General features: G+C 36.6%; 1 protein-coding gene across 3 annotated transcripts in view; it reads right to left on the minus strand.

The window, feature by feature from the left end:
• The window catches only part of anapc1 (anaphase promoting complex subunit 1), a 299,392-nt gene that overhangs the window by 153,855 nt on the left and 125,869 nt on the right, over nt 1-19,668 (minus strand). For all 3 annotated transcript variants that reach the window (XM_051925424.1, XM_051925423.1, XM_051925425.1), the window contains exons 19-26: nt 17,440-17,705; nt 14,878-14,969; nt 14,615-14,763; nt 8,319-8,397; nt 6,170-6,206; nt 6,014-6,087; nt 4,102-4,280; nt 1,915-2,141 (exon numbers count right to left, since the gene is read on the minus strand). In XM_051925424.1, coding sequence (XP_051781384.1) covers nt 1,915-2,141; nt 4,102-4,280; nt 6,014-6,087; nt 6,170-6,206; nt 8,319-8,397; nt 14,615-14,763; nt 14,878-14,969; nt 17,440-17,705 — 1,103 coding nt within the window. The remainder of the gene's footprint in view (nt 1-1,914; nt 2,142-4,101; nt 4,281-6,013; nt 6,088-6,169; nt 6,207-8,318; nt 8,398-14,614; nt 14,764-14,877; nt 14,970-17,439; nt 17,706-19,668) is intronic.

The raw sequence follows: 19,668 nt of genomic DNA on the forward strand, positions 1-19,668 counted from the left end.
AAAGGTACCAATCCACTTTAATGCCATACGCGGTGCCTTGCTCTTAAACATTTACTCAGGTCATTTTTTTTATGGGGAGGCTGGGAAACAATTTCAAAAGAAAGGGCTTTGTTGTGGAACTCAAATTTAACCACTGTCATATGAGTGATTAGAACTGTGTGAATGAAACAGTTTAAGTTCTATTTCAAAAGGAAAACTAATGTTATTGCTAATGCTGTGCCTGGGTCAGATGTGAGCAAAATGTTAATTTTTTTTTTTCCAAAAGTGGGAAAAAAAGTATTACTACTAGTTCAGATTCTGTTCAGTTATAGCTTTTTTGTTGTTTTTTTATTTTAATACATTTTTGATGTGCCTGTGTCAGATGACACCAAATGTAAAAGGGAAACAATGAATAAATACTTGTTTTTTAAATGTATTAATTTCTGTTGATTTAAAATTTGCATTACCTACTGCTTAACAGCTGCTTATTTCTTGGTTTGAAAATAGGATGGATGGACACTGGACGGATGTATGGAGGAATTTGTAATTGAATAACCCTGCTTTAAGGGAAAAAGCAGCAAGGATCTAAAGAACTACTGCCCGTTCATGTGCCTGCCAACACTGTACAAGGTGCTCATGGTGGTCATTGCAGTCAGGCTCTACGATCTCCTGTTCAGCAACAACATGCTCCCAGAGGTGCAGAAATATTGCCATCTAGCAAGCTGAGAATGCAAGGACCAGTACCTCAACAAGATGGTGATTAAAGAAGTCAAGGGCAGGAACAAGCATCTAAGAATGGAGTGGACAGACTTCAAGAAGGCCTTTGATAGTCTGGAACACAACTGGATCATGTAGAACTTGAAGCTCTACTGAGACAGTCTGGAGAACCAGGATGAATTTGTTCTACAGTAGTGGTTTCACCAAGTTGGAAGAGATACACATCAAGGAATGAAATTTTCCAAGGTGATTCCCTGTCTCCCCTGCCTTTCTGCACTGACGCGATACCTCTCAGTGGCATTTTCAAACCAAGAAAAAGTGGAGTATGAAATCATGAAGTCCAGACCAACAAGAAGTACTATCATCGAGTGCAACTTGCCCTCAAGACAGAGCTCAGCTTACAAAATAAGATGTCAGCCATAACCAATTTGGCCAAGCAGTTACTTAAGTCCAAAACCATGGAGACAAGGATGTACTGCAACAAGGAGAAGTTATTGCTGGCCCCAAAGGAATATCTTGAACACCAGAACAAGGTCAGTATGTACCTGCCCTGGGAACTATGCCAACACCTGGGTGTTCAGATGAAGCACAAGTGGTATAAGCATATACCAGTCATTGACTGTGTCATTATGTGGGACAAGACCACTCCCACAGACTGTTCCATTACCACCAATCTGCCAGATATCGTGTTCCATGACAAGAAGAGCAAGTTGTGCGTTATCATCAATGTGATGATCCCAGATGACAACAACATCCTGAGCAAGGAGGCAGAGAATATCATAAGTATAAAGACCTAGCGTTCGAAGTTAGACACATGGAAAACAAGGATAAGAGAGGTTCCAGGAGTCATAAACACACTGGGAACCATCAAAACTGGGTTCCAACAGCAGCTGGACAAACAAATGTGTAGAGTGAGTTCAAAAAAGATCCAGAAGATTGCATTCCTTGGCACAACCCACATTCTTCAGTAGTAGTACAGAGGAGAGTAGTGATGATAATAGTAATAGTACTTCTACATTATTCAGTATTTTTCATTATTTAATATGTTAATCACTGATATGTTATATCGGTGAATTGTAAGACCAGATTGAAGTCAAGCATAAAAAAGTCTCATGAAAACAACTACTTACCAGTTTAAAGGATACATATACATGAAAAACGTAATAGAAAAGCAATTTTATATTTGAATAAATTGCTTAGATAATTAAAAAGCCTTACTTGTTCTCTTTTTCTTCTATGTACTCATGATCACTAACTTCAGGTAGCTGGACAACATTCACTCGCACAGGATGAGAACTTTGAAGCAATCTCCTTACTTCCTGTACACGTAGATCTTTGCACCAGATCAGTGAGATTACTTCCTGATTCATATCATTCATTCCATCATCTTCATCTTCTGTTTCATTAGCAGGTGGCAGGTCTGAACCTATCATTTGACCCACAGTCTTTGGAGAAAAAATACAAAAGAGGGTATATAAAAAAAAAAAAAAAAAAAAACATATTGTGAATTACTTGATTTTTGGTTCAGACAAATCTTTACCTATGTACATGTATTTAAAAAAGTACTCAAAAATGGGTCAATTTAGTGTCACTAATTAACCTTACTTACATATCTTTATGACAAAAAGATGGTCCAGGTTGAAAACTTCACACAGATGGTTAAGTGGTTGGGCTTAGCGGCAGTAGTGAAAACACTACCAAGCTACAAATTTAGTATCACCAATTAACCTTACATATTTTTATGACAAACAAAAGGAATCCAGAATAGCCTGAGAAAACCCAGATGGTCCAGGGTAAAAGTGCATACTTCACAAAGATGAATAAGAGGCCAGACTTAATGGCACTAGTGAAAACACTATCAAGCCACAAATTAAAATACAGAAAGAGAAGCTGTATTAGATAACTGATTACACTACTATTTAAAGTACTTTGTTGCTTGTCTTATTAAATGCGTTACTGAATATTATCAAAGTGAATGTTGTCAGATCTTCTACAGTATATACTACTACAGCCCAACAGACAGCATATGAAAAAGGAAGAGGCTTCAAAGTTTAGTGTTCCTTTTTTTGTTTGTTGTGCCAGTTAATAAAAAACACAGTCTTTACTTATGAAAAAGTTACCACAGCATTTTATTAACAATAAATAAAGGGATCTAAAATGCTCTTTGAAAAGTCTGGAGAACACTCTGATTTACTGTAAGAATTTCTCGCCAATGGTCAGGTAAGTCTGTATGCAAGCAAGATGGCGAAAAGTACCTACTTTTGATTAAATGCTTTTACAGTGTTTTACTCATTATCCTAGGAAAGTAAAATATATGGAAGTAGAATTCCTACTGTAATGCAATAGTATGTTAAGTGGCATAAAAATTAAGAAAGCAACTGGAATGAAAGCCTGTAGGCATTGTGACTTTCAAAAGCTCAAATTTACCACCTCCTACATGAACAAAAATAGCTTTAGAAAACTGGAATGAGTTGTATCATGATTTGTAAGAAGAAACATCTGCTACAGAGGACATATATGTGTAGCCATATGAGCACTAATTAATAGCAGATCAATTGATTATTTCTGAGCACTAATTAATAGCAGATCAATTAATTATTACTTTCATACTTTTAATGTTCAGGAAACCTGATGCAGTATTCTTCATTTATGACTAATGCTACTCTACAATACATAAAGCAGAGGTCTGGCGGAAATAAAGAAGAGAAGAAAACAAACTTCCATTACAAAACTGATACCTAGTATCACTCCTAATCTGTACCGTGTACATATTCTTAAAAGTTGCTAATATTTGGGCCTTTTCATATGAATGTTTCTCTACAATTAATTATATATATGTAATGCATTTAAAACCAACTGGCTTATTAAATGTAAAGTGTTTTTGAAATTTAACTTTAAGGTGTATTTGACTACCAACAGTTTATTTGTTTTGATCTACAAAGATTCTTTAACTTTTGTACTCAAGTCCTGAAAATATATATTTGATTAATAATGCCTTTTTACCTCCGGCCTCTCTGTCATTTCTGGCTGTCCTACATTCTTTGACAGAATTCACAACTTGACTCTGCTACAGAGTGGAAGAGGACCATTTATAACTCATTCCAGGCAACCTAGGAGTTATGGTTGAGTTCAGGTTGGAAACCACCCTGAGTTCCAGTCTGTATATAAATGAAAAGGCACCTGGAGCTACTCCAAAACTGGTTATCATCCATGTGCTATCTCACAGTTCTAATGCTGTACATCCACAGAATTTCCTGGGCTACTGCTCAAGTTCAGGTCCTGTTTATCTACTCTGGCTATTTATTTATTTCATGGTACTGTGAAAAATTATGTTCATATTGTATATACTGTAAAACATAAAGAAAATCTTAGAGCCAGACATATTTAGAAAAATCTAGAACTTACTGATTTTCCTTTTGCTATGGTAACTTCGTGTGCCTGTTTGATGAGGTCTTGCCGTCCAATAAGCATACAAACATCTTCTGACCAACCAGATGAAGGCTGTGTGCGACAGTGATAGATAGCATCTCTAATAGGCAAAGCAACACCAATTGGAACAGATTCCAAATCTCTAAGTGTAAATCCTAAAAATAGAAAATAAGGCAATACAGGTTTCAGCAAAGCTGCCTAGATATTTAACATACACAAACACTATATATGTGCATCTCAATAAATTAGCATATTATCAAAAAGTTAATTTATTTCAGTAATTCAATTCAAATAAATATATAAATATTATATATAATATTTAATTATACATACACACACAGATGGAGGAAGGACAGACATTCTGGATGGGATAAAGAATAGATTCATACCCAGCCAGGAGGCCATAATATTAATGGGTGAATGGGCCTAATGGGAGCAGTTCATTCTCTCACACAAGTGGCAGTATTCCTCAAGGCTGGACAAGATTAAGACATCTGCAGGTTGGCATAGGAGTTAGAATTTGGAAACGCAGCCCTAATTTCTGCATGTACATAATAATGGGGACAGTGGGTGTATGTGTGTGTGTGTATATTATATATATATATATATATATATATATATATATATATATATATATATATATATATATGCACACAGTATGCATGCAAGGTCTGACAATTAAGTTAACGAACTTGCCATCATATGCTTACGTTGGCAGCACTGTACAAACAGCTTGGTAAGGTTTTATTACTCATTTACTTCATTCTAACCTTGGAAATTCAACTTGCTGGTTTCTCTAAGGTGAGGCAGACCTTACATGCTCAAGCTTTAAGCCACAATTAGTAAACTGTTTAGTTATTTTCAGTCTTTTCCCTTAAGTTTTAATAATTTATTGTTACAACTTCATTTAAGTATGTACGTGTAATAAATTGTAAAATATTATATATTAACTAAAAATTCCATACCAGAAGATATACTTATATATTTTCACAGTATTTTGTATCACTGAGTTTAGCCCAGAAAGGGAATTCAAGTACCATGCTGGAATTAAACTTAAAGGCATAACTAGAAATTCTCCAAGACAATAAGAGAACAGTCCTGAAAAAAGGCTGTTAAAAGAGCACATCATCTTTAATGGTAACCGTTCTAACATGATGCTTAAAATACTGGAGAAACACTTGAATTACTTAAGGCCATGCAACATTATAAGACTTTCCAGTGATTATTAGTTGCAAACTTTATTTACATAATCTCAGTGAATATGGGGCAGTTGCAGCACACTGATCACAAATCTTTGCAGCACCAGTTACTCAGTCCAACCAGTCTGTAACTCACCCAAACAAAACAGGTTTGATTTTGCTTCATGTCATAAGGAAGAGATCTGTGTACATGAGAGCTCACAACCAATTAACATTCACCCAGAAATACAATACAGCAATGAGGAGTAAGGAACAAGCATGCTTTAGACCACAATCACAGATGAGAGACTTGAGTATCTGACATCTTATATTTTATGTATCATGACAGGGTGGAAAAATAAGAAAAAAATAAAAGGGGGCAGAGATTATAGCTGAACTTGTCATACCTCTAAAGCCTCTGCATGGGAACTAGCTCTTCAGGCATTACATTATTGGTTGTTAGAAAGGGCGACAAGAGCTTGCAATACAAAGGAAATGTGAAAACTGTACAGGAAAGTCATCACAGAGTCATCTAATACAACATGTCCAGTGATTTCTAGTTACTGTGTGTAAATTGACATGGTATGCCAATATAATTAGCAACTGCAGTCATCACATCTGATATCCCCTCTGACGAAAAGTCATGTAATGTGAAATCTTTTTTTTTTTATCTTTTGTGTATCTTAAAAATAATAATGTAAACATATTACCTGATTGGGTTAGCCAAGTCACAAGTTTTTCTGCAAGACTTGAATTCAATACAGATGGCCTTAGGGCACTTAATCTAGAGAAATCAAACATAATTTTCCTGAAAACAAAATTAAACCTGATTCATATAAATACAGAAAAATAAATGAAATAAATACCTTTTATCATCGTGTTCCTTTAAAGGCTTTCTCTGCCCTGAGTATAAGAAATAAAACACAGGCAATAAAACGAACGGTGAAAAAATAAAACTAATGGTATTTTCACAACCAACTGACGAGAAAAACTAATTAAAGGAGAACATGCTCTCCTCATTAAGATGGCCTATGACATTGCCTTGATATAAGAAAAAAGCAAATTGAAAAATGCAAGATGTCATCTTGTTGGTCATGATTCCTGGTAAATGACCATTTTCGTGGCAGTGTTGTATATGTTTTGCAAATAAGCTTGGGTCTTAATGTATGTAGGGCAAAGATTTTATACTGTAAAGTAACCCAAACAATTATTGGCCTTTGGTTGCCATTAAGGCCAACCACTTTAGTGATACAGCAGGTTTATGGCATTGAATCAGAACTGGCTGTTTTTTGCTTATTACACATAATCAGCAGATTGGCATATAACTTGCCAATCACTAGCCTATAATACAGTTCCTGGCTTTCCTTTATGCAGGTAAAGCAATCTAAAACATAGTGTTACAACTAACTGCTATATGAGTGTGTGTGAGCCGGTAGAAGGAATGTTATGTCTCCTTTAGTTTTGCACTAATGATCCTCTCTTTTAAAAGGAGCAACACAAGTAAGAATCCAGCTGGCACATGAATGTGAATTTCCCCTTGGGATTAATAAAGTATCTATCTATCTATCTATCTATCTATCTGAATGTGAAGGATTGAAAAATTCCACAGAAACTTCAGCTATTGCAGTATGTCTAATAGCAAAATCACTAAAATCAAGTTAAAGCTTAAACCCCATAGGATTAATCCAGCCCAACATCACACATCAGAATATGCAGACTTGCAAAATCCTTCATCACATACAAGTAACAACATTCTTTTGAAACATTTGTTTCCTTTTTATTGATTGTTTCTGCATTGTACTGCAATGTTACTAAAATTCATCAAATGCAAATACTTTATTAAGAAACAAATATTAAGTATTTTACACACAAAACAAAGACGTAAAACAGAAGGTATGCACGTAGAGATGAAATGCACAAGGCACCTTTGTACTGATGGGCCAATAATACAAAGTTCCTTGCACATTCCAAAGCAGCAAGAGCATATTTTTCTGTCCCATGGAGGAGTGTAGATAGCAAAAATATTGATTAGTGCAAGCTGTTCATTTACTTTATGAGAAAAGAGACATGTCAGATGATACATCTATAATGCTCCTTTTGTGAAAAAGAACCTTACAGTAATGCAAGTTCAACTGACATCATTCAGTTTCATTCGGCAGGATTTGTTTTATATTAAAATATGCAGAGGTATGTCACATTTTTTGTCTACATGACATTTGTTATACAGAATGTGTATATATGTATAACAAATCTATTAAAATTAATATGCAACATTCAATTGTGTTAAAAATATTTAAATTATTACTGATAATTTGTCACAATCTGTAATGCCTTTAAGATGGCACAATGCAGTCAGAAGTAGGAAAACATTTTTATTTTGTTGGGTTCAGTGATGGCATACTGAAGTCAACTCTAACATTTTAGACTTGTTAATGCAGGTTATTTTCATTTGCTGGTTCACAGTATTACATGAAGTAAGGGTACAAAAGGGACTGTAGGTGAGAATTATTCAGTGCACATAAATGTATTATGTAGCAACCTGCCATAAGTCATATAAACAGATGAGCTAGCAAGTAGCTATTTGCTAGATCCATTTTGAAACATATGTGAACAATATGAAATAAACTGGTGATACTTTGTATACAAGGAATCAACGACTAACATATTTTTCTTAAAATTAAAAAAATGAAAGCACTTCAGATTGAAACACTGTAATGTAATTAATAAGCTGATGTACAATTACATAGCATCTCAGTTAAAAACAGTGACCATATTTTCAGTTTTAGCAACCAAAAGCTGATGCCTAGTCGGCTTGGCAACTACTTAAAATTTATTATTGAGTCCTGGTGAAAAGGGAAATACTACAATGTCATGTTTAAAAAAAAAAAAAAAAGAAGCCAAACAGCTGTATTAAATGTAATACAATAGTACAATAATTATAAATATGTCCTTCACTTAAATTTGTTAAGGATGTGATTGACAATTAGGGTTATCAATAAATATTAGTTTACTAACCTGCTGAGATTTTAAGTAGGTATTTCGAAGGTTCACTAGAAACAGCACTATAATCACCCAGAATATATAATGCAAAACTCTGTAATATGGAGAGAAAAACATATTATTAACTGTCCAGCATATACAAAAAACTCAATGTCCTAGACCTATTATTATATTTTCTTGACATTGTATTCTGTAATAGTAGTCTGTTTATTGTGAATTTCCCATTGGGGATTAATAAATTATCTATTTATCTATCTATGATTCAAATGAAAGTGCATTTGTTTCCTCCCAAAGACATGCAGGTTAAGTGAACTGGTGTTACTAAATTGGCCTGAGTGTGTGGTTGAGGTGATGTCTGTGTGATGGACTGGCGCCTTGTCCAAGGACTGTTCCTGGCTTGCATCTGGATGGTTGCCCTGATTAAGCAAAAGAAAAGATGGATGCATGAAAATGTATTCTGTTAGCTGGGCACACTGTACTCCTCTATAAGAGAGTCAATATTGTTTTGTAAAATGTAAACTATCCTTATTTTATTTTTGCTTTTCTTGGTGAGGGTTGTTGTAGTAAATAAATCATTTCATCAGATTAGACAATTCTGACCCTATCAACAGTTTCCAGGTCCTTCGGGTAAAATCACAGGTACATTACACTATGGCCTATAATCTCCCCAGCATTTCCTGGCTCTACTATTAACACTAGAATTACCAGAGCCTACGAAAAAACTTGTAAATCCGTCCCACCTTAAATCGTGTCTTAAATCCGTTTGCACCTCTCCGCCAGAGTCCTTTGTCATCTAAATGTGCTGATAAACAAAAGCTACTAGCAGCCAGCTATTCCATCCCCCCACCGACTTAGAATGAACTTCTCTCCTAGCTCAAGCCTTGCCTTGATTTGATTACCTGGGATTGAAGTGGAGTTTTAGAGTGGAAATAATTCTAGCGTTATTTGGAATACACGCATTTCATGTGTGTTCCATTTCTATAGTAGGCTGTGCAAACACATTTTTAAAACAGAAACGTTTTTCATATTCTAATAGTAAATGACAAAATGTAGGCATAAACTATATAATGTATGAAGCCTGAAGTCCATATATCAAAGAAACACTTTCACAAAAGGTACAAATAAGAGAACACGTGCGCTTTCATTCAAAAATATATTAAAAAAAAAAGCCGCGTTAGCATGCCGCATTGACAGTCTTACTACAACCGCCGCGGTGGCGTAATGGTATCAGCTCTTAACTGCGAATCAGAGGATGGCGAGTTCGATCCCGCACGGCTCCACTTCGAGAAATGAACTGCTCTTATTCTTACAATTTTAGAATAACAACATAAATTTGATTTCAGTCTGTAACAGCCAGTGTAACTTATGATACTGGTAAAGGTTAGCTTTTTTTTTTAATTCACTTTTCATTCTCGCAGTCGCATTCAGAATCAATCCATACAACCCCATCTGACACAGCTGGTTTCACATAAATAAAAGTGCACTTTTATTCAAGACTATAACCGAAGAATAAAGAAAGCAAGTTACAGTTGGTGGTTGATACGACAGCTTGCGTGGTGCAATGTTAAGAACTGCTGATTTCCGATCCGTGCTATATAAAATCATCACATTCAAATATTAACAGTTTCCACACACCCAAGGTCCGCCATTCCTACATTTACGACATGTGTACTTGTTGCAGTGTACACACCTCTCTGTGCTATGGTTCCTATTACAGTGAATGAGCACCTGACACTGTACTTTCTTCCCTGGGGGAAGCTGAGGTCTTAGAATGGAAGTTTGTTGATGCTGTATCATCTTTTCTTTTTCCATCGCCTTTTCCTGTAAGAAGCGACGACGAAGTTCCTCTGCAAGGTGAGCCATGAACACTCTTCTTTTCTCAGCGGACCCCGTGCATGCCTTATACAGTACGTGTGCGTTCATCGCTGCTAGGTCAAGGATGTTGTAGAACACAGCAACCGGCCACCTGCGTGTTCCTGTTCGCACTGAATAAGCACGCGCCTTCTGGTCCATGATGTCAACGCCACGCTGGGGAAAAAAGAAAGACAAATATATGTGACATTTTGAAGAAATCATTTTATCACCAGAATAGCACCAGAATACTTCGTCACACTAATATTTTTTTCATTAGCATACCTTCATGTGGTTGTAGTCTGTGACCGTGTTTGGTTTTTTTTTTTTTTTTTTATCTTGCCCAATCTCCACATCATGGTGCATTGTGCTGAGAATGCAGACAGACGTCATCTTTTTGGGCACATACACTGTCAGCATGGCACTGGGAGATCTAAACACCAGTGTGGAGAATTGTTTGTGTACTGAACTGACTTTAGCTGCAGGTGGAAGTTCCCGTCGCACTTTATTCATGGTGCCAAGCAGAGTTGTATTGCGGTGCAGCAGTCTATTAGCCAGCGAAAGTGACGTGAAGAAGTTGTCTGTTGTTACGGTTCTGCCTTTTTGGATTGCGGCAGATTTGGAGACAAAGTACATGTGCAATGCCACTCCTTATTTAGGAAAAGATCCCAGTCGTCCCACGGGAGAAAGACTTTCCGAGTCGGTGGTCATAAAGCTTATGGAGCCATTTCTGGACAAAGGCAGAACCGTAACAACAGACAACTTCTTCACGTCACTTTCGCTGGCTAATAGACTGCTGCACCGCAATACAACTCTGCTTGGCACCATGAATAAAGTGCGACGGGAACTTCCACCTGCAGCTAAAGTCAGTTCAGTACACAAACAATTCTCCACGCTGGTGTTTAGATCTCCCAGTGCCATGCTGACAGTGTATGTGCCCAAAAAGATGAAGTCTATCTGCATTCTCAGCACAATGCACCATGATGTGGAGATTGGGCAAGATAAAAAAAAAAAAAACAAACACGGTCACAGACTACAACCACATGAAGGTATGCTAATGAAAAAAATATTAGTGTGACGAAGTATTCTGGTGCTATTCTGGTGATAAAATGATTTCTTCAAAATGTCACATATATTTGTCTTTCTTTTTTCCCCAGCGTGGCGTTGACATCATGGACCAGAAGGCGCGTGCTTATTCAGTGCGAACAGGAACACGCAGGTGGCCGGTTGCTGTGTTCTACAACATCCTTGACCTAGCAGCGATGAACGCACACGTACTGTATAAGGCATGCACGGGGTCCGCTGAGAAAAGAAGAGTGTTCATGGCTCACCTTGCAGAGGAACTTCGACGTCGCTTCTTACAGGAAAAGGCGATGGAAAAAGAAAAGATGATACAGCATCAACAAACTTCCGTTCTAAGACCTCAGCTTCCCCCAGGGAAGAAAGTACAGTGTCAGGTGCTCATTCACTGTAATAGGAACCATAGCACAGAGAGGTGTGTACACTGCAACAAGTACACATGTCGTAAATGTAGGAATGGCGGACCTTGGGTGTGTGGGAACTGTTAATATTTGAATGTGATGATTTTATATAGCACGGATCGGAAATCAGCAGTTCTTAACATTGCACCACGCAAGCTGTCGTATCAACAACCACCAACTGTAACTTGCTTTCTTTATTCTTCGGTTATAGTCTTGAATAAAAGTGCACTTTTATTTATGTGAAACCAGCTGTGTCAGATGGGGTTGTATGGATTGATTCTGAATGCGACTGCGAGAATGAAAAGTGAATTAAAAAAAAAAAAAAAAAAAAAAAAAGCTAACCTTTACCAGTATCATAAGTTACACCGGCTGTTACAGACTGAAATCAAATTTATGTTGTTATTCTAAAATTGTAAGAATAAGAGCAGTTCATTTCTCGAAGTGGAGCCGTGCGGGATCGAACTCTCCACCCTCTGATTCGCAGTTAGGAGCTGATACCATTACGCCACCACGGCGGCTGTAGTAAGACTGTCAATGCGGCATGCTAACGCGGCTTTTTTTTTTAATATATTTTTGAATGAAAGCGCACGTGTTCTCTTATTTGTACCTTTTGTGAAAGTGTTTCTTTGATATATGGACTTCAGGCTTCATACGTTATATAGTTTATGCCTACATTTTGTCATTTACTATTAGAATATGAAAAACGTTTCTGTTTTAAAAATGTGTTTGCACAGACCTACTATAGAAATGGAACACACATGAAATGCGTGTATTCCAAATAACGCTAGAATTATTTCCACTCTAAAACTCCACTTCAATCCCAGGTAATCAAATCAAGGCAAGGCTTGAGCTAGGAGAAGTTCATTCTAAGTCGGTGGGGGGATGGAATAGCTGGCTGCTAGTAGCTTTTGTTTATCAGCACATTTAGATGACAAAGGACTCTGGCGGAGAGGTGCAAACGGATTTAAGACGCGATTTAAGGTGGGACGGATTTACGAGTTTTTTCGTAGGCTCTGGCAATTCTAGTGTTAAAGAGACATGCCAGGAACTGTCTCCAAAGTGAACCCATCAACCTGACTATATATGCCCTTAAAATGATCTTTTCATGCCATCTCATGATTATTTTAAAAGACACCAAATTACTGAAAATTGCCTACTAATTGTAGGTGCATCCGTCAGCCATTTACCAGAAGAAAGCAGTCCACTTTCAATGGGAGAGTATTACTTCAGCAATGATACACTTGGCTGAACCCTACTCTACCACTCTTAAAAGATGCTAGTCATCCATAAACACTAAACATGACACTCTCAGTGTCTCAAACTGGATATTCACTGAACTTATGCCACACCTTGACAATCTGTCCTATTAAAATTATGAACAGAAAAGAATTTACAGAACAGCCTTAAGGGAGTTCAGCAAAAACTTAATGATTAGACTTATTGCCTGTTATACAAACACAATTTGTTCTATCCAAATACAGCAATAGAATATCTTACTGGATAAGCAATTCTATTACTTCCCCAAAATAAAATTGGATCTACCGTATTTTTTGCACCATAAGACGCACCTGACCATTAGACGCACCTAGGTTTAGAGGAGGAAAACAAGAAGAAAAATATTCTGAACCAAATGGTGTACTAATATGTTTAATAAAATATAGCAGAATAATATTTCAACCATGTAAATTCAACAGCGGTATTAAGAAACATCATCACTGTCATTAACAAATAAGGAGAGACTTTAAGGTTCAATCTGTCGAGTCCAACAGCTAGCCATACTGTCTTGTGAAGTCTGGTAGCCAGTTTGGCTCCCACGGATCAATTTCTAGGTATTCCTCCCACACGAACCTTGCCATAGGTGCACGAATGTGTTCAGCTGGGGCGGCATCGGCTGGTGTCCCGATCAGCTGATGCCAGTTCCTCACTCTCTTGTTCGATCTCCTGATCACTCTCAACAAAAGTCCGACTCAGTGATAATGCGCAAAACATTTTTTTTCCTGCACTCGCTTCACTCCCTCGTGAGATGTCGATGCCATCTTGCCATTGTTTACATTTGTTTATATTTTGCAACTCACGCACACGCAAGGATTAGATGCCGAGTCAATGAGTCTAACATTCCTCCAAGCACAGAGGGAATGCCTGTAACGTAACAGTGAGTTTTGTCACCCTCTACCCCTGGATGTCAACTTTTGTCAGGTAATACACATCATGGTCTGTGACGCAATATTCGCTCCATAAGACACACAGACATTTCCAACCTTCTTTTGGGGAAAAAAAAAGTGCGTCTTATGGTGCGAAAAATACGGTAAGTTAAAAGACATACTTAAATACATAAAACATGTTTAGAAAAGATAAAAAAAAATATCCAGAGAGTGCTAGGATGAACACCTGGATCTAAGATACAACTTCAGATTAGAGTTTCTGTTCTAATACCATAGGCTTCACAAAAATATGTCTGTTTACTTTACAAAAGCTTTTGTTTCAATCATTTATAATAGGCTCATGCTCCCAACCTCTCTCTCGCTCCTTTTTTTAAATGTAAATAACCACCACCCGTGTATGTAGGTCTTAATATAATGACTTCAACATCCATGGAATAATAAAGCAGGGTGTTAGCTAAGATATCCTCATAATATCTGGTACATCAGCATTTCTGAGCAGATCTCACACAAACATGTTTTTGGATCTACGGACATTTTCAACCATGACAGAGAATTCAGAAAGAAAAATTGCTTAATACTTATGTGGTTCTGGCACTACTTCCTCCAAAAAAGATACAGCCGCTGGGTTTAATAATGCCTTATTTTACAACTTGTACACAAGCCGAATAAATGTCTCTGGCTGCTTGGTTTTTAGATCTCCCTAAAATGTATGCTTTACCTTCAACTAAAATACTTTTGATATTAAATTCATTATATTTGTTAGTAATTATATAACACTTAAAATAAACTTGCTAAAATGAACAATATAAATACAAACCAAAATTATTAACTTAGTTCTTTCACAGATCACAGGTAAATATGGAAAAGGCAAAAAGCTTTCTCCTTTCAGGCAGCAACACAGCCACTGGAAGACACTAGGTGGCTCAACAGAGAAGTAGACAGGTTGATTCATGTGGCTAGTTTGAGCTGGAAAGAAAAAAAATCTCTGTAAAAGGGCAACTTATGACAACATTCAAATATACTTGGTTACTAATCACAATCTAGTTAAAATTATTGGTAATGTTTAAAATTGGAGCTAACCTTCTCCAATGATACATGTCTGGCTACAGGCTTTTGTGAGCGAGGGGTAGTCCCGCCAATAGAAATCTATGTACTCATGTAGCTGAAGATCCCTGTAAGAGAAAAGAAAGACTAATAAAGAATATTTGTTATGAAAACTAGCTAAATATTTGCTTATTTTATGCACCAGTAGTGGGTCACAAAGCTGGTGCCTGTTTTGACTACACTGTCTACAAAGAAGAAGATGCTAACACATCACATAGCATACTGTTGCATTCTATATTCATCCATTTCAGGTAAATTCAGAGTCAACATTTATAGCACATAACATAAAAATGTTTTAGGATATAAACGAAATGTAACTGAGGAAAACGAATGTCAACAACAGCACAAAATAAAAAAATCAATCCAGACAAATGTGCAAAGTTGTGTGGAAGGTGCTAAAACCACTGTCTCACCATAAGATCCAAGAACATATAAAATTCATATTCAAACATATTCTTTGCTCTGTACACATTCTAAACCTGGTACAATTATTGTACTGCTTAGCAAAATTGCAAAGCAATTTTCTTTACATTTTTTTATCACTCATTATGGGGGGCTAGTTCATTTTGATGGCATCATTATGGATTAGAGTAAGATTTTGGGCAAGTTCAAAAGGCCTCCAGGCCCTTAGCTGGACTTTTAGAATTTGAATCTGCCAAAATTGTTAGACGGACATCCTGGGCCAGAAGACGATGACAAATTTACCTATATTTGTAGTCCAATAAATGTGTCAATTATTCATGTAAGAAAAAAACCCAACAACATCTGTTTACCCAAACAGACCATAGTTTTAGCTTGGTACATTTTAAAACTGCAGTCCAGTTAGGTTCATTATTGAATGCTTAGTTTACTCATTTATGCCAATTTGATTTCCCACGTGTTAGAATGTAAAGTTTAATTACGGAGAAAGAGAACATAAGTCCTCCTCGCAAGAAATGTCCACTCACACATAAGAACAATGCAGCTGCACCAGGCGTAAAGATGAAAGAATTGCATCGTTTGGATGCAGCAAAAGGTCAGGCGCCGTCCTGCCAGTCAATCTGCCACATGTATGTCCTTCATAGAAAAAGCAGGTATTACAGAGCTCACCAAGGTATCGTGCAAAATCCTGTTTGTGATTATGTTTTGTGATGGTCTTTACATGAAAAACATTTATATGTTACTTACATAAAAGCCAGCTAGAATGTTATTTACCTATTTGATTTATTTACTTATCTTCTTACAGCGTAAAGTTACAAATAGACTGCAGAGCTTCCTGTGTTTGATTGACACAGACATGCTGACAAAACACAACTGCAGTGCCACTCCTTATTTAGGAAAAGATCCCAGTCATCCCATGGGAGAAAGACTTCCCGAGAATGTGGTCATAAAGCTTATGGAGCTGTTTCTGGACAATGGTAGAACTATAACAACAGTTGCGTAGAGTGCGACAGGAGCTTGAAACTACAGTTAAAGTCACTTCAGTACACATGTACTTAGTCAGCATGCCCATGTTGATCAAACCAACCACTGCTAATTTTTGGCTGCACTGAGAGGCACAATTGTCAATTCTTTAAAATGTCTATGGTGGCCTGACTGCCTATAAACCTGAATTCAATGATACAAACAAAAAATGCTAAAGGATACCTTTTAAAAACTGGTAGATATACCACTATCTCTGAAAAGAACACTTAAGCAGAAAAACTATGACTTTGTAGTACACTTTTCCCTATGATACAACAATGCACCTTTTCTTTTTTATGATATTCCAGAAATGTCATTTGGTTTTGCAAACAGGTCATGATAATCTCAAAGAAAATGTATTCTGTTCACTGGAAAACTAATAATAATCACAGCCACTCTCAAATGTACTTACGCCAAATCAGAAAGCAACAGCTAATCTAAGCAGTACAATGCAGGAAAAACACATGGACAGGGTAACAGTTTATCACAGGGTCTGCTCCAGCACACACCCACATTAGGATCATTTAACCAAAACTAAAAGGCTTTAAGAGAAAAACTAGTACCCTGAAAAAGAGCACAGAGAGCACAAGAAAAACAAGCAAACTTCATGCCAACAATCAGAAACTGGATTTGAACTTAGTATACTGGATCAGTAAAGTGGCAGTGCTAATCATTTTGTACTACTGTGCCACCTAAGCTATGAATAGGTATTTTAAGTAAATATCTCAAATTTCTTAAATTAACAGCATTCACACTTATAGCCTTATGCTGACTGTTCAAATGTCTTAAAGCTGCTGAAAATTATAAAGCTACTATAGCTAGGGATGGTATTTACATAATTCCTGTGTGTTTCAATGTGCTTCCTCCATTACTCATTTTTTCAACTTGTGTTCAAAAGAAATGTTGTGTACTCATTTACTTAAATTTATAAGTTATAGAGTTTAATGTAGCTTTTAAACTCTGCAATTGATGCTGCTGGGGTAAACTGTAGCTCATAGAAAACCTATTTTAGCAGGCAGTAATCGAAATTATAATCTATTCTACAGAACTCAGGCATATGTATTACAGCAAAAGAAAACATTTTGCTCTGTTTACCGTGCAAGTTGTATCAGCAAAACAACAAGGGAACGTGTATTATCTCTCATTAAATTGTCCAATTTTAACTCTTCATACACCAAGTGAAGAACGTAGAAGACAGCAGGTATATGGCTAAAGAGGGGAGCAGAAATGTCAAACTTGAACTGAGAAGAAAGATCTTCTTTTGACTGAAATGCTTCTATGGAATCTAAATATAAGGAACAAATCATGGTGTGCATCCCAAGTTGCTGATGGTAATCAGATGTTATCAAATATTGCCAGTCCTAAAAAAGAAGGGGAAAAATAAAAGTAAGTGTGGAGCTCAACAAAATTTCATATATTCATTGAGAAACCATGAGTAATAATCCCTGCAAATGGACTGGTATTTGTCCAAGTTCAGGTTCTGGCTTTAGTTCTTTGTCAATAAGTAACTGTTAAAGACTACAACTAAGGCAACTAGCACTCCTGTCACCTAAATGTACCTTTTGGGCTGAAAACAAAAGTTACTTTATGTTGAGCTTAACATGTGAAAACGATTAATACATCAGTACAGAGAATTTAATGCTCAGCTATGTTTTCAAAATACAGTGATCCCAAGCCTATCGCGGAAGTTACGTTCCAGACCCATCAGCAACAGGTGAAAATCCGTGATATAGAAAGACCATATAAATGCATATTTTTTTTTTTTTTATAGTTTAAGCCTTAAAATACCCCTCCCACACACTTTAAGCACATGTAAACTTATTAAAATACACTTTGTAAACACATATAATATATGGATGTCGGACTAAGGATATGAGTAAAATCTCTCTATTATAAAACATTTTAACATCACGCCAGACAAGGCAGTGAGACAGAAGAATAGCTGATGTATAGGCTTTTAAATCATCGACGTGAAGAGCGACAAGCAAAACAGGCATCTTGCAGGAAGCAGCACAAAGCCAGTAGCTGATCCGTCCGCTTCTGCTTAGCGTGCGTTCAGCTCCCCTCCTTCACAACGTGAGCGGGAGAGACGCGAAGTGGCAGGAGCATAGCGCGCATCCGGGGGGGTTGAGTGTAGCGATCGAGACCAGATCAACTCGGAGAGACACGCAAGACTAGACATTATAACCTTAGGAAGCAAAACCCCTTGAGACGGTTACTTTTGCACGTCAAGCCCTACTTACAAACAATTTAAATTAAGTTCACTAACATCTAACCTAGCAGTTGTTGGAATGCTTTTGGCAGACAAACTTCAGGTTCTCGCAGCTCTTAAAACAACGACAAGCAGAGCATGCTTTAAATTAAACCCGGGGGTGGGCAAGAGAAGCGAGCAGGGGGCGAAGCCCCCTAGTAATAATAATAACATTAATAAATCAGCGATGTAGAGGGGGTGCGATAGCTGAACCGTGATATATTGGGGGATCACTGTACCATATTTCAGGCTTAAATTCCACATACCTCAAATATGTTTGCATTGTAATTATTACCTTACTTTCTAGATTAGCTACCAGGTTATGTTTCCCTTTTCATGTTTCATTCTGAGAAATAACTATGTTAAAAAAGCCTAATTAGAAATAACTAATTTACTATTTTTGTCTGAATAGCTGATTATATTTTTCCCAAAGATTTTTTGGAAGCTACGGCAATTAAAAAGTAACACTAGTTTAATTTTGTTCAATCTTAAAATTTAAAATTTTTTTCATGTTACCCAAGTATTATTTTGTGTGAAATAAAAGCCAATTACATGTGTTGATAATGTGGAAAGCAATGGAGTATTTCCAATTAGCCTATTTAAATGACTAAGTGATTGTGCATATTACTGATTCTGTAAATTACTTTCTTATTTTAGCTGGATTTTAAAGCAACGCAGCACTAAACTGTTGCAACATTATTACCTCTTTCCTGATTTCTTAATATTTTTCTTTTTTTCTGCTATGACTGAGAAGTCAAGCAAAATGACACCTTTTGTTGGCTAATTGAACAGATTACAATATGCAAGCTTTTGAGGCAGCTCAGGCCCCTTCCTCAGGCAAGATGTACTAAAGAAACTGGAGTACCCTGTATTTATTTATTTATATTATATATATATATATATATATATATATATATATATATATATATATATATATATATATATATACATACATACATACATACACACACACACACACACACACACACACACACACACACACACAGGTGCTGGTCATAAAATTAGAATATCATGACAAAGTTGATTTATTTCAGTAATTCCATTCAAAAAGT

The sequence above is a fragment of the Erpetoichthys calabaricus genome, chromosome 3 (genome assembly GCF_900747795.2).
Source record: "Erpetoichthys calabaricus chromosome 3, fErpCal1.3, whole genome shotgun sequence".
In the NCBI taxonomy this organism is placed as follows: domain Eukaryota; kingdom Metazoa; phylum Chordata; class Cladistia; order Polypteriformes; family Polypteridae; genus Erpetoichthys; species Erpetoichthys calabaricus.